The sequence below is a fragment of the Mastomys coucha genome, unplaced genomic scaffold (assembly GCF_008632895.1).
Source record: "Mastomys coucha isolate ucsf_1 unplaced genomic scaffold, UCSF_Mcou_1 pScaffold8, whole genome shotgun sequence".
In the NCBI taxonomy this organism is placed as follows: Eukaryota; Metazoa; Chordata; class Mammalia; order Rodentia; family Muridae; genus Mastomys; species Mastomys coucha.
Window position 1 is genome coordinate 26618623 of NW_022196914.1, and position 15080 is coordinate 26633702.

Sequence of the window (15080 nt, forward strand, 5' to 3'; positions counted from 1 at the left end):
AGACCTGGATGTTGCAGTCTACTTCCAGAATTCCTCTCAGGTTCAGGATCTTGGGCTAGCAGAGGTTAATGCTCTATGAACATCCAGATTTTCACAGGTTAATGTTCTATGAACATCCAGACTTTCACAGGTAGACTGAAATCTCACTCATTCACTACCAACTAGAAGTACAGGCATTGTGGGAGACTGCTGTGATGAAGTTCGCCACTCTGTGGAGAACTGATCGATTGCTAGTATAAATCAATTATATATAAAAGAAGGAGTTTCGCTTACTTGAGAGAAGAATTATATGCAGGCCATTAGAGAGAAGTGTTCATTTACACACACTCTGCTAATTACAAATCACTACCTATTAACTAAACCCATTTCTTAAGGAGCCTACCATGCTGAACCTTAGTAAAATTAATTACTAAGGGAATTACTGAATCTGCTGAAAAGTAATCAAATTGTATCTTTTTCCAGAGTGTTTTTTAATCCATGCCAGACATCACAACTATTACAAGCTACAGAACTTTGCACACCTCTATGGACACTGGCTATGGGGTCCTCCCCATCCCACATCTTAAAAACATCTGTCCACAGTAAAGGGTCAGGTTTCTGACAAGGAATTCTAGAGTCAGTAAAAACAGAAATAGATTGGGGTAGGTTGGGGTAGGAGCTAATATATCACCAGCCCTGGAATGTTGCTCATCTCTCTTTAAAGCCAAGCAGAAGGAATGAATTTAACTTCTAACAAGGCTCTTGGGACCCTTGATTGTTTCTAGACCCTACATCAGACAGTAACCCACAGAGGCCAAGTACCAAGTATTGAGTTGGGCTGGGACATGAGAAAGTACTGCAGACACCACCTTCTACTGAACAGCTTCAGACTCCCCCTGAAGTACTGAGGAATAAACCCAAGGCTTCATACATGATAGGTCAGCACTCCTCCAATGAGCTGCACCTCGGCCTTTTTAAACTTTTTTTTTCTCTTTTTTTTTCTTTCTTTTTTTATTAGATATTTTCTTTATTTACATGTCATATGATTTCTCTTTTCCCAGTTCCCCCCCCAAAAAAAAACACAAAACAACAACAAGAACAAACCCCTGCTTCCCCTGCTCACCACCCCACCCTCTCCCACTTCTTGGCCCTGGCTTTCCCCCACACTGGGGCACAGAACCTTCACAGGGCCAAGGGCCTCTCCTCCCATTGATGACCAACTTGGCCATCCTCTACTATGCACATGCTGCCAGAACATTCAGACCCACCATGTGCAGTTCTTGGTTGGTGATTTAGACCCTGGGAGCTCTGAGGGTACTAGTTAGTTCATATTGTTGTTCGTCCTAAAGGACTGCAAACCCTTCAGCTCCTTTGCTCCTTTGGTCCTTTCTCTAACTCCTTCACTGGGGACCCTGTACTCAGTTCAATGGATGCCTGTGAACCTCTACTTCTGTATTAGTCAGGTACTGTCAGAGCCTCTCAGGAGACAGCTATATCAGGCTGGAATGCCCTTCCTTCAGTTTCTGCTCCATAGTCTCTGCAACCCCTTCTATGGGTATTTTGTTCCCCCTTTTAAGAAGGAATGAAGTGTCTTCCTTAGAGGAATGGATACAGAAATTGTGGTACATCTACACAATGGAGTACTACTCAGCTATTAAAAACAATGAATTCATGAAATTCTTATGGAAATGGTTGGATCTGAAGAATATCATCCTGAGTGAGGTAACCCAATCACAAAAGAGCACACATGGTATGCACTCTCTGATAAGTGGTTATTAGCCCCGAAGTTTGGAATACATGAAGTACCATGAAGTACAGGCCCTTTAAACTTTAACTTTAAGGCGGTCTTACTATGTTGCCAAGGTTGGCCTTGAGCCCCCAGAGTCTCAAACTTTGCATCCTTCTGTCCCAGCCTCTCTAGTATGTGGTTTTACAATGCAAGCCGTTGTTCCTGCTGCATTCTTTGATTAAATCAGTTTGTAATTGTGCCAAGCCTAAGGAAACTTTTGATCTTCCAGAGAATAGAATATGAAGTGTACATCTGTCTGAGGTCCTGGTCACTTGGACAAGTATGATGGAGCGAACCAACCACAGGGAAGCCTTAGTTCCTTACGAAATCACAGGAGGGTGTTACAAGCAGGAGATAGGTAACCATTAGACCTTGTACATTTCCACTCTCCTTGATATTGCAGCATCAAAGTATGATACCAAAAACCATAGAAAAGATAAAAAATGAACATCCTTTATTCTATAGAGTTCACTCCTCAGCTTGCCTCATAAGAAGTCACAGCTGCTATGGCAGACAGCTGGGGCTTCCCCCAAAGGCTAAACGTAGAGTTGCTGTCTTATCCAAGGTACATACCCCCCAAAAAAACAAAATAGACAGAGGTGCATCTAATTATCCACCAGAGACAAATGGATAAACAAAATGTGATATGTCCATTTAAAGTGATGTTATTTGTTCTTCATTTAAATCTGAAAATTTTAGCTTATAGAAGTGATGAAAACTTACTAAGGGAGAGCAGCCAGACACAGGAGCATAACTACTGTGTGGTTCCTCTCATGGGAAGCTCTAAAAGTAGGCAAGTTCATGCAGACAGAAATCACCATGGACATTTACAGGGTAATATGTTTGAGTATAAAACCTCGAACACCAATCCTGTACATCCGGCTTGCCCAGAGATCCTTGTCTCTGCTTCTGCAGTGCAGGGGCTATAGACAGGCACCACACCTCTCTGTGTGTTCTGAGGATCCAGACTCTGGTATTCAATTCCAAGGCAAGTGCTTCATCCATTGATGATTCCCCTAGGCCCCTGGACCAGATATTGAATCTTTCACACACACCCTCTTTCCTGGCCAGAGACTATCAGAAAGACCAAATATGTCTGTTCTTATACATGGCTGCTAAAACTTAAGTTGCTCTCACAGAAGAAGCAAGTAGACTAGTGGTCAGCAGAGATAGGAAGAGTTGAAAGGAAGAGGAGGAAAGAAAAAGGATGCTGGTAAGGACCCCCATGAGACAGTGGAAATGAACACCTGCATCCGTAGTACCACGGTGTAACATTCATGGTGAGTTTGTGTACTTTATAAAGAACTGTAAGAGGGGAGTTTGAAGATTTCCCAAAACAAAAAAAGGCATGGTCAAGGAGGTTGAACTGCTATTCAACACATCGAATACCAGTATCAAATTACCAAACTGTGCCCCAGAGACTTTAAGTTGAAAATAAAAAGTCAGATTACATGGAAAGAACACAGCCGAGGGCTCTGTGTGCAGAGAGCCAGGGGCAGGCTCCACCCCTTTCTATGAAGGGAGATAGAGTGACTAATGCACCACGTGACGCTTTCTCTCCGCCAGGTTTCTACACAACCTGTCCCCCAGGAGCCCAGCAGGAAAGACTACGAGACCTACCAGCCCTTTCAGAATTCCACACGAAATTACGATGAGTCCTTCTTTGAGGACCAGGTCCATCACCGCCCTCCAGCCAGCGAGTACACCATGCACCTGGGCCTCAAGTCCACTGGCAACTATGTCGACTTCTACTCCGCTGCCCGTCCTTACAGTGAACTGAACTATGAAACGAGCCACTACCCGGCCTCGCCCGACTCCTGGGTGTAAGGAGCCAGGACACGAGGCACTCTGGGGACAGTGCATGTGCATGCATACACCACAGGACATTCTGTTTCTTTTCTTTTCTTTTCAGTTTTTTTTCTTTCCCTGCAAATTTAGTTTGTTAAAGCCTGTTCCATAGGAAGGCTGTGATAACCAGAAAGAAATACTCAGAGCTATTTTAGAAAGCTAAAATGAATGGAGAGTTAACTGGGAAATTGATAGGAAGCTAAAGGCAATCCTAATTATGACCGTATTCAACACCTTTCTAGTTTGAACTATAGCGTTTTGGAAGTGCTTTATAGTCTGTGCTGCTGAAGGTAGGAGAGAGGAGACAGTCAGGGTAGTGGGCGTGGAGGTTATCGCTAAGCACAAGACAGAATAGTTTACACACTCTGGGGGACGGCTTCTCACGCTTTGTTTACTCTCTTCATCCGTGTGAATCTAGGCTTCAAGTTGCATTGGGGTTCCTCTGTACAGCAAGACGTCTCTTGCCTTTTGTTAATGCATTGTTGTAAAGTATTTGATGTACATTACAGATTAAAGACGAAGAGTGCATTGTGTATATTACACCAATGCCACTGTGTTTCCTCATCAATGGTTCTAAATATTGCTTCAATTTCAAACTTTTGAAAGATGTATGGGTTCCAGTTTTCTTTTCTTTCTCCCAGTATGTTTTAACAAAAAAGGAAAAAAAAAACAGGAAAAAAAGGAATATTTAGCAGTATTGTTCGTTCTGATATGTGATTTGTTTGTGGCAACTAAACGCGGCATCCAGCAGTCTCTCCCAAGCTAACACGTCATTCCACACCCCTTGTCAACAAAATGCTTTTTCACTGCCTAAAATTCTAGATGTAGATATTTGAAATAGATTTTTTTCATTTATACCAGTTTTCTTTATGATGATACAGTGTTAAAAGAAAATAAATTACAATTGATCTGTCATCCATCCTTGCTAAGAATGTCTATTTCCATGGACCAGTCTTACAAAATACACATTCTTGCTTGTGTGTCTGTGCGTGTGTGGGTGCGTGTGTGTCAGTGTATGTGCAAAGCTGACTTGTGTGGGGTTGTATCTGGATAGAAGCAGTTTCATTTGCTGTCCATCGTGTGTACCAGCCTTTGTTTTTCCAGCATCCGTGTGCATCCGTCTGTCCCTCTCGTAATGTATCCACTCTTCTCACCATCTAGTGGCTCAGGATATTAGGCCAGCTGAGGTAAAGTAGGATTTTCACGTGATCACACATTCTTGGACGCCAACTCTTTCTCCAGGTCAATCCCTTCCATATCTTATGCCCTCAGAACATGCTAAACCATGGTCAACTCGGTAGTTTCCCTTTGGGGCCAATTACTTGAAGTATCAATAGAAGATGTAAACTGCTCACCTTATTCCCTCTCAAACTGTTCTTTTGTTTATGTGGCAGGGAGCAGTAGACAATTATGGGCTAGATGATTAAAACTGAACTCTAAGCTAACGTTAGACTAGTGGTTAACGGAGCTAAGAAATAAGGCTAACCATTTCAGAGAACGTGGGCTGTTGGGTTAATTAGCTTTGCTCTTTAGATGCAAGTGACTGAGGCCAACAGGTGCCTGGCAAATGTTAACTGTTCTTGGAAAAAAAATAAAAAAAAATAAATAACGAAAGAAATTGGCTGCCATCTTCCTTTAAAACTTGCCCCACCCATTTCTCTACATAGTCTAATTCAGCTAAAAGCAATGGTTTTATTCAGTCTGCAAACAATGGTTTTCTCAAAGTTAACAGTGATCCAAATATACTTTACTCGTGCAGAGTTTAGGAAATGTGTTTCTCTTCCAGAGAAGAGCTGCACACAGCAGGTTTACATATGGATTGTCCCATAAATTTTATATACCTTGTTGTTTTGTATATTAAGGACTCCTTGGGTTTCCTCAAAGAAGTACTTCCATCCATGCAGAAAGATAAATAAGTAGCATCGAGGGCGAGGACACTTGCACTGCCTGTGTCGTGAGATTCTCAAAGTGGTCGTGTTTCTCAAAGCAGAGAACGTAGTATCGCTTACCGTAGCCTAATGGCTGACTTGCACTTTCAGTTTCCTGCTCTGAGCTGAGCAGAAGGAAATAAACACATGTGTTAGGATCGCCTTCCTCCAGGAAGAACTTGCTATTTTCTTTATCATTCTGAGTCTGAATACATGGCTCACAGCAGCAATCCTTTCAGATCAAGGATGTCTTTGCTATCTATGGATCTTTAAGAGTGCATTACACCAAACTGTGATTAATTGATTCAGAAACGATCTCTGGGCATCAGAGGTAGAGGCACAAAGAAGATTTAGAGTGATCAAAGTTATCTAAGCCAACCAATTTTTTTTTGGAATATATGCATGCAGAGATACAAGATGAATCTTGTAGCTTGTAGACTGGGAGGGAAGGGAAGATGATCAGCAATGGCAGAAGGAAGGAGAGAGTAGGTGGATAGTAAGCACATGGAAAGGCTTCACCTGAATTTGTGATGTAGCCCAAAGCCCCCATGTGCTCCGCTGGCAAAAGATGATGAGCAGTTGAGTCATGGTTTCTAAGGAGGCATACACTGGATAAAATATCAAAGTGGCACGGGATCCTTTTCTGATTTTTGCTTTCGTTGTGTTGATGACCAATTAAGGCACATTCATCCCAAGTGGCTGCTGTCTGGTTCTTCAGAAGCCTCTATATTCTGGATTTCTGCGGACGGAGAAGAGAATGCTGTTTTTCAGAGGAACCTACATGAACCTCAATATTTCTTTTTCTATTCAACGCTTATAAATAGAAGACAAATATACTCAATGAACTTAGTAGGTAAAATCCAGACAATATGTATGAAAAATAGACATCCTTTTTTTTTTCAGTTGAGAATATCAGCAGAAGCTACAGAGCACTTGGCATTGTTGGGGTTAATCTTAGCCTGTGAAATAAGATCTTTCAATACTGAATCAGTTGTAATGTTACTCAGTACTTGGACCCTGATTAATAGTCATGGCTTAGCAATAAAACATCACAGTTATAAGAACTAGAGTAACATGTGACAACACATCCTACCTGATGGCCATCTAGATGAAGCCTGACCAGTTACAACCCCTTTTGTACTAATAAGACATAATAGAAGTGCTACTTTAAAATGGAAAGGCAGAGTTTAAACTCTGCAGCAAAGCAAACTACCACAAAATGTTGTGTATTTTATGTCTTGCTTATCTTATCTTTGCTCCCCTTCGCTATGTGGTGGGTGCTCTTCCCCCTGTTCCTGGGAATTCTGCCTCTGGAGGGAAAACTCCTGTCTGAAGAAATTAGGTGCTATCACATGGGTAGAGGAAATATAGCACAGCCCTTGCCTATAAAGCCACTGTTTTTAACAATACTCCCCCAGACCAGTAGGCACACTCTGGCCAGCACATCTCCACCTGTGATGCAGAAGGGTCTGTGGCTAGTCTATTAACAGAAGGTGAGCATTGCCAGCTAACTGTACCACCCAACAGAAGGCCACACTGTATCCTCCATAAGACCAAAGAGGAAAGTAAGTCAAGTTTCCAGGAATCCCATGATATAAATTAGAAATCACTGGTTGGGGAAATGTATTCTTATAACTTTGCTCTCCAAAGCCCTCAATCGCTAAAACTAGCAGCCATTACACAGCTTGCTTTAGGGCCAACAACCCGTGCAGTTCCTCATGGTCTCTGCTTGTCATTCTAGTGACCACTCAACGAGTTCACCTGTCTGTATTTGACATGAAATTCTACCCAGACTGTGATCATGTTAGGGAGTGCATACCTGACTATATCTGAAAACCTGAACATTTCTGAGTCATTTATCCAGAAGTTCTCACACAAACAGATTAGTATTTGAGTCCTTAGTAAGAGAACTGGACCTTGGGTTGCTAAGGCTTCATCAGGTTTTAGACACAAGTTTCTGTTGGTGTGCCCCTCAAGCGAGGATCTCACTGGTAGTGCTGTGGAGAAGGGTCTGTGAGCAGTCTCCACACAGAGTCTCCTCCTGTATCCTGTAAAATTCAGTGGAGATATATCCTGGGCTATTCTTGACCTTACAAGAAAAGAGCAAGCTCTCTCGCTGGAACATGAACTGCAACTGAAACACTACAAGTTGTAGAGATGTGTGCCTTTCATTGCATATAGAACTTTCCTATTCTGGTGCCATCAGGCCTGTAATCCCAGATACTTGGGAAACTGACAAAGGAGAATCACAAGTTCAAGGCTAGCCTGAGTGATATCCCATTTCAAAGTAAATGTGATTTTGTTCAGTGGCAAACCACTTAACCACTATGTATGAGGATCTGGGTTCAATGCCCAGTACAGAAAAAAAAAAAAAAGCATGTGAAATCTGATTTATGTAAATCAGTAGCAGTGGCTGCCAAGTGATTGATGGAGGCACTTAAACATCCTTCTGAGAATGTGGGCCTGGGTTTCCAAAAGCCCAGCAATATAAGACCTATCCTTAGGGCTCTAAAAAATGCATTTACAGCAAATAAGATTCACTGTCTTTGAATACTTGGATCACCAACGTTGATGGTAAATCCAAGAGGAACGCTGAAGAAGACATTGGAAACTGAGACTCTGGCATAAGATACAAAGCTGAGTATCATCTCCCTAGGGTGGAAAGTCGAAGAACTTTCTATGGGTAGAAAATACATTTGTTTAGAATATGTGGAGAGAGTCCTAGAATTGAAAGTCATGGGGGAAATGCTTCAGGCTTCAGGGAAGGAGGTGGAAGGAGAAAGCACAGAACATTATGCTACTGTCAAAATCAGGAGGAGGGACTCTCATAAGAGGGAAGTGGCAATCTTCCCGACAGGTGCACAGGCTAGTAAGGAGGAAGATGGATGCGGAACAGCCTTTGCTGGGCATTTGGGACCTTGGAGAGTGGGTGCAAAAGCAGGCAAAATGAGTGAGGAACACTGGACAGACACAATCAAAAGTGAGCAGAGATTCACTTTGGGATAACTGAGAAAACTTGCGAACCATGGAGCAAAGCTAATTCTCACTCTGATGGTTTGACAACCTCTCCAGTCTGTTATGTTTTAAGCATGGGGACTATTTTAACACTCGTCACTTTGTCCTGCTTACTATCAGGTGGCTCCTAGGAGATCTAGACTCGCTTTTAAAAGAGAAATACATTCAGTATTATCATGTAGCTTTTGGCAATATTACATAGCTAACAAACTTCAGTTAGTCACAAAATCAGGATGTTTTAGCTTGGTATATTATTAGTACTCTGCCAAGCACAAAAGCCATATGGAGACAAAAGTTTGACCAAGATCTACCTCTTAGAACCACAGCTTCTAACATATCAGTGGGAGCAAGTTTGTCCTTAACTCCTTAGGGTTAGGGATCATTCTACAGGCTTCCTCAACAGAGATAGTTTACACTGCACCCTACATCACAGTGACTGCCATCCTGGCTGCTGTTGCCATGGATTTCAAGATTCCTGCCCTTCACACTCATCTCACCTAGCTCTTAACAAAAGCCCATGCTGCATTGTCATGTAAGAAGTTCTTGACTGGAACATGTCCTTACCATAGCTTCCTCTACTCATGCATTCAGGAGAAAAACAAGTGACCATTCCTAATGGCTGCAAAAAATCTTTATGCTCATAATTGAGTTCAAATAACCACATAGTTCAATCACACAGATCTTCATACAAATAACATACAAATCATGTATTGGTAAAACTATGTGTATACTACCTGAGTAGCCTGCCATTAATGAAAGAACTGCTATAATACCATTGACTATTTTTGTTGCTTTAAAATTTTTTGTTAGTTCATTAGGGGTTTCAAAAATATAATATATTTTGATCATATCCTCCCATTACTCAATTCTGTATCCTCTTTTTGGTTAACCCATCAAGTCTATTTTTCTGCCTGATTACTATCCACACAGTCAACTTACCAGAAGGACCACATGCTCAAAGAAAATTTGCTCTTTCTCTCCCAGCACCTAGTAATTACCAATACCTCCTTGATTAGAGGGAGGACTTTACGCATTCACTGCCTCTGACTCTTAAAACCTTTCTGTCCCTTTTCCATGACTCTGAGCCTTGTGAGTAGAGGGATTTATATGTCTCATTTAAAGTGAGTACTCCATAGCTTCTCATTCTCTACACATGACAAGTTGTAGAAATCTATGTTAATCATCTATCAACTGCAAGAAGAAGCTTCTCTGAAGAGATGCAATAAACTACAAGTATAGTAATAAAACATTAGAAGTTGGCTTAATAGTATATCCTGTTAGCAGAAGAGTTGTAGTAGGTTGGCTCCTAGGGTAGAGCCTGTGTGGCATGACTCCTTTGGGGATCAAATGACCCTGTGGGTCACATATCAGATATCCTGAATATCAGATATTTTATATTATGATTTAAACAATCCAAAATTACCATTATGAAATAGCAATAAGATAATTTTATGGTAGAGACTCTTCAAAACATGAGGAACTATATTAAAGGTTCTCAGCACCAGGAAAGTTAATAACCGCTGCCCTAGGGCCATTGCCCTGTCTTGACCCAAATAACAATGTCAAATATGAGTGTCATCTTGAGGGGTAGGCCGTAAATATAATCAGAAGGTTGTTAGCTACTCCCGGAACAATTATTTCATCATTGTACCAAAGGGAATGTCTACCAGGCCAATCATTGTTACTGCTTGTAGAGGTCTACAACTAGGTATGATTAATGGTTACTTTCCTCCTGTGGTACAGTATATAGCACCTTCTAGCACTGTAGAGCTAGTCAGTATGAATTAAACTTCCAGTTAATACCAACTTGGTTTATATACATTCCATCAAGTATGTGATGGCTTCAACGATAGGGTCTTGTTATCTATCAGTGCTGAAGGATAACCAATACTGTTGGCAATAGCCTGAATCGCCTGGAGGCCTATGATACCTCACTGGTCAACAATTCTAAAAGAGGTAACCCATTCCTGACACTGGGATTTTTTGTTTGTTTGTTTGTTAGCCTATAGTGTCTATCAGAGGTATAGTGATCTTGTTATAGAGTAATTGCACTAAAAATTGTAAATATATATAATATATATATTATTGATATCTTTCACAGTAGTAACTTTTCTTATGACTTTTTCTAAAGGTATTTAGCATTAGTTATTTCTGAAACCAGAAGGAATTATTTTTAATTCTTAGAATTTAATGAAAATAAAAGTGTGGCATACAAAAATCTATGGGATACAATGAAAACAGTCCTAAGAGGATTATCTTAAAAATATATAATACATATAATAATATATGTAATATAATAACATAATAATATAATACATAAGTTTGTTTATAAATATACAAAAGCCAAAGACCACCTAACAGAAAAAGTAACACCAGGCACAAAAAATTCCCTTTTTTGAGTTATTGCTATGAGTTATTTAAGAGACTCCCAAGACATTTTAGACCATTACTATTGTCCTTGGTTGCCCACCAGAGATGGAAGGTAAGTCTCTATTGATGGCGACACCATGTACTTCAGACACAGGGCCTGAGCTAGAAGAGACCTGAAATCCTTCTCCATACAACTCTATTTTATGTTACTAGAAGGTTCTATGCAAGCTTCCAAATCAGGGGAACAAGCAACAGTCCAACCCAGGTATGATGCTATGAGCCATAATAGTAGCCAGCATGGAATGATAACCCTAAGCATGTGATAATGGTGTGCATGTCTTAGCAGTAAATAACAACTCTCTAATTGGACTTAAGACTACCTCAACAAGATGAAAATCATGCCTGGTCCTGGAAAACAACCTAGGGTGACTGAAGTCATGAATCTGGAAGGAGAACCTTCACTTTACAAAACCAGCATAATCCCTACCTACATTCTAAATATTTCTCCTTATACTCATGATATGTGTAATCCTCCTTCCTCATTAAGGAAACTTCTTTGCGACAGACAGAGATCATTGCAGAAAGCCACAATCAATCAAAATGCAGAGTTATGGAGCCTAATCCCAGCTTATGTACCTACAATGCAAGGTCTGCACCTAAGACATGAGGAGCATTGTGCAAGAGTGGATAGAAAGGTTGTAAAAAGCAGAAGAATTGGGAGTTTACTATGTGGTTCTCTTTTGGAAAAGTCAGAAGCCTATATTCATGAAGTCTCACCAACATGATTATATAAACATGACCTGAACAAGGATGACATCAATATATTCAGTCAGAGCTAATGGGGTCTCAATCCAATACAAAGAACTAGAGACAACTAAATCATGCCAAAAGTGGGAGAAATGGTCTTCCCAGGTAACAGCACCCCAATAAGTTATCAAATACCAAATGGTCAGCCCTGAAAGTGTACATGCAAGTTACAGTATACAGACTGAGCCAGCTGTATTTGTTTATTTATGAATATATATACACACATATGAGTATATTATATGAACATACATTCATATGCATGAATGTATTCATATGTGTGTATATGCATAAGTTGGGGAAGACCATTTCTTCCCCCTTCCAGCATGCCTTAGTTGTCTGTAGTTCTTTATATAAGATTGAGACCTCATAATCTTTTCCCAATCTGCACATATGGTTGATCGTTCCTGGTACAAGTTATGATTCTGACAGAACCCTCTGTGCCAGAGATGCTCTCCTTCTTATTCTGTCTCTCTGTCTCTGTCACTGTTTTCCTCCTCCCCCTTTCCTCCCCCTTTTCTTCCCCTTTCTTTCTTTCTTTCTTCTTTTCTTTCTTTCTTCCTTCCTTCTTTCTTCTTTCCTCTGATTGATTGATTGGATGGTTGATTGGTTGGTTGGTTGGTTGATTGACTGGCTGATTGAATGACTAATTGATTGACTGGCTGATTGATTGATTGACTGATTTACTTACTTTATTCTGATTTAACACAAGTGAATCCATCCTAATGACAACAGTCTTCACAAAGCAAGGCCATCAACCTCAATACCCAAAGCAAGCTTGGCGTACAGACTGTTCCTGCTTTTGCAACTCAATTTTATGGTACTGAAAATAGTGGGTCCTCTGGAAAGAACACTAAATAACTGGCATCCTTTGAAACCTGTTGGATCTTGAAGTTCTTCCTCCACCACCCCCAACCTTCAGGCTCATGTTCCTCACAGACCCAGCTGCAGTGACTGTAACAGCCCTGTTCACCAGGGGTGCTGCAGCATGGTGCTATCTCCCTTCAGGCTTAACCCAATCTTAAGCAAGGTTCAAGAAAGCTAATTAGCAAGTAGGTGATGGCAGAGAGGTGACATTGGGAAGAGAAGGAAAACCTCCCATGAATCCTCACTGTGACTGAGTGTATGCTGCTTCTGTTTGGCCCATGCTGCCCTGGAGGCCCCAGCTTCACACTGGCACCTGCAGGCCAGATGCTAGAGTTGGCATGAAGACATTTTAGTTATTCGTTGTTGATAAAGCTCTCAGTACCCAAAGAGGGCACTAAAAATGCTGCTGCTGCTGCTACTGCTGCTGCTGCAGTTATTAGGGCACTGTCTCCAAGCTGATAGCTGCCAAGAAAAACTATGCAGAACACAGTTCAGGTTAGGGCATCTTTGAAGTATGAAAAACAGCTGTCCTGGGGTCTGAGAAGAGGCAGATAATTAGGAAAATCTTTGCTCTCGGAGGCTCCATGCATGGAAGAAAGTAAACAGAACTGCCAGGTTGGAAGCCGACATTACACAATGACAATTTGGCTATAAGGATGTGAGGACATCTCTCTGGGGCACTGCATCTGTCACAATTCTTCTCTTGCATGTAATCGAAACCCTGACCCAGATTGCAAGAAACAAAATCGAATTAACTGACAGGTGTAGATGAAAAGTCCAGAGATGATTAAACTTTGGGCCTGGCCAGACTCGGGGACCAAAGTCACCCTGGGCTTGTTTTTCTCCAACTCTATCTCTATCTGTCTAGGTTTTCATTTCCAAGTTCAGAGGTAATAAGGTCTCCAAGAAGTTTGTGCTCTCAGCTTTGAGTTAATTAAGTAAGAATAAACCCAAGAAACCTTAGCAAACACTTGGGTGTCTCATTATTGTCAGGTCTTATGCTCGTCCCTGAAAGTATCCTTATGTATAGAAGAATGGAAACCTCTCAAGACACAATCTGCTTTCATGAGACTCATCAAGTGCCAAGTACCATACCAGAGGCTTTACTGTGAAGTTCTCAATGGATTTTTAGAACAACTCCTAAGAAATATCTTTGATCTTTCTGATCTTCTAGGCAGGAAAGAGAGGCTCAGAGAGATTAAACTGCCTGTCCAGAGCACTGGAGCAATGGTTCAGTGGATAAAGTACTTACAGCACAATATGAGGACCAGAGTTCGAGTCCCCAGAACCCACATAAAAGCTAGGCAAACATGGGAGCTGCCTGTGGTCCAAGTGCTCAGAAGTCCCAGTGTAAGCTGCCTAGAATTGGAGAGCTATAGTTTCAGTGATAGATCTTGCCTCAGTAAAAATGAATAGCAATTTAAGGAATATATCCAACATAAACTTGAGTTTTCCACATGTGCATATGTATGTGTCCACATGCACACACACACACACACACACATACACAAACACACATGTGCGCGCATGTGTGCAAATAACTTCTCCGGAGTCACAGGATAAGTGGTGGGATTTAGAGGGTAATACTGGACTTAGGATTCTTACAATTGAATCACACTAGAGCTGCCTAGTCCAAAGCAGAATAGTCCACAGGATCCTTGACAGGTAGTCAGAATTTTCCATAGACACACACTTGTTTGTGAGAACAAGTAATAAAGTAAACAGCAAAGCAGGTCCTAATATTCCAGCTGCCTCTATACTCCCTATCAGGACCTGTCTACTGAGACTTGTTTCTTGTCTGATTGATTCACCCCATTTTTATGCACCCTACACCTCAGTCTACTGAAGGTCTAGGTCTTTTTTTGGTTTTATTTTGCATTGTGTTTGTTTTTCCAGATATGAACTCGTGTTACCAAGAGCCTCTCTTCCTACATCTATGCACTTGATATTTTCACTTATATTCCGTCCTGTTCCACCTTTTGCACCTTCATTCAGGACTGAAGTGGCATAGCACTTACTATAAGTCTATCACAGACTTTCATCTCAATCTCATGATGGAAAGCAAATTGCCCATTCAGGGACATGCAGACTCAGACGACACTTAGAGCCAATATCATCTGTGAAGACTGTTGCTCATGTCATATATGCCACAAAGAAACCACGTGAGCCTCACCTGCTTAATTTCTCTAAGAGCTGCCCATCACAATGGCCACATTGTGTAGTGAGAGCATTGCAATGATCACATAATGTGGAAGGAGTGTCACAAAGACCATATTATGAAGTAAGAGCATCACAATTACCATATTGCATAGTAACAGCATTACAAAGACCACACAATATAGTAAGAGTGTCACAATTACCATATTACATAGTAACAGTACTGCAAACCATCACATAATATAGTAAGAGCATCACAAATATTAGCAGTACCACAATGACCGCATTATGTAGTAATAGTATCTCAGCCTTAGAGTTTCTAC

The 15080-nt window shown here is 41.1% G+C and overlaps 1 protein-coding gene across 6 annotated transcripts in view; it reads left to right on the top strand.

The window, feature by feature from the left end:
* Positions 1-5230, top strand: part of Ctnnd2 (catenin delta 2) — an 851684-nt gene extending 846454 nt beyond the window's left edge. For all 6 annotated transcript variants that reach the window (XM_031360311.1, XM_031360312.1, XM_031360309.1 and 3 more), the window contains one exon: positions 3335-5230. In XM_031360311.1, the coding sequence (XP_031216171.1) occupies positions 3335-3595 (261 nt within the window). In that variant the 3' untranslated portion in view covers positions 3596-5230. The remainder of the gene's footprint in view (positions 1-3334) is intronic.
* The last annotated feature ends 9850 nt before the right edge of the window (positions 5231-15080 follow it).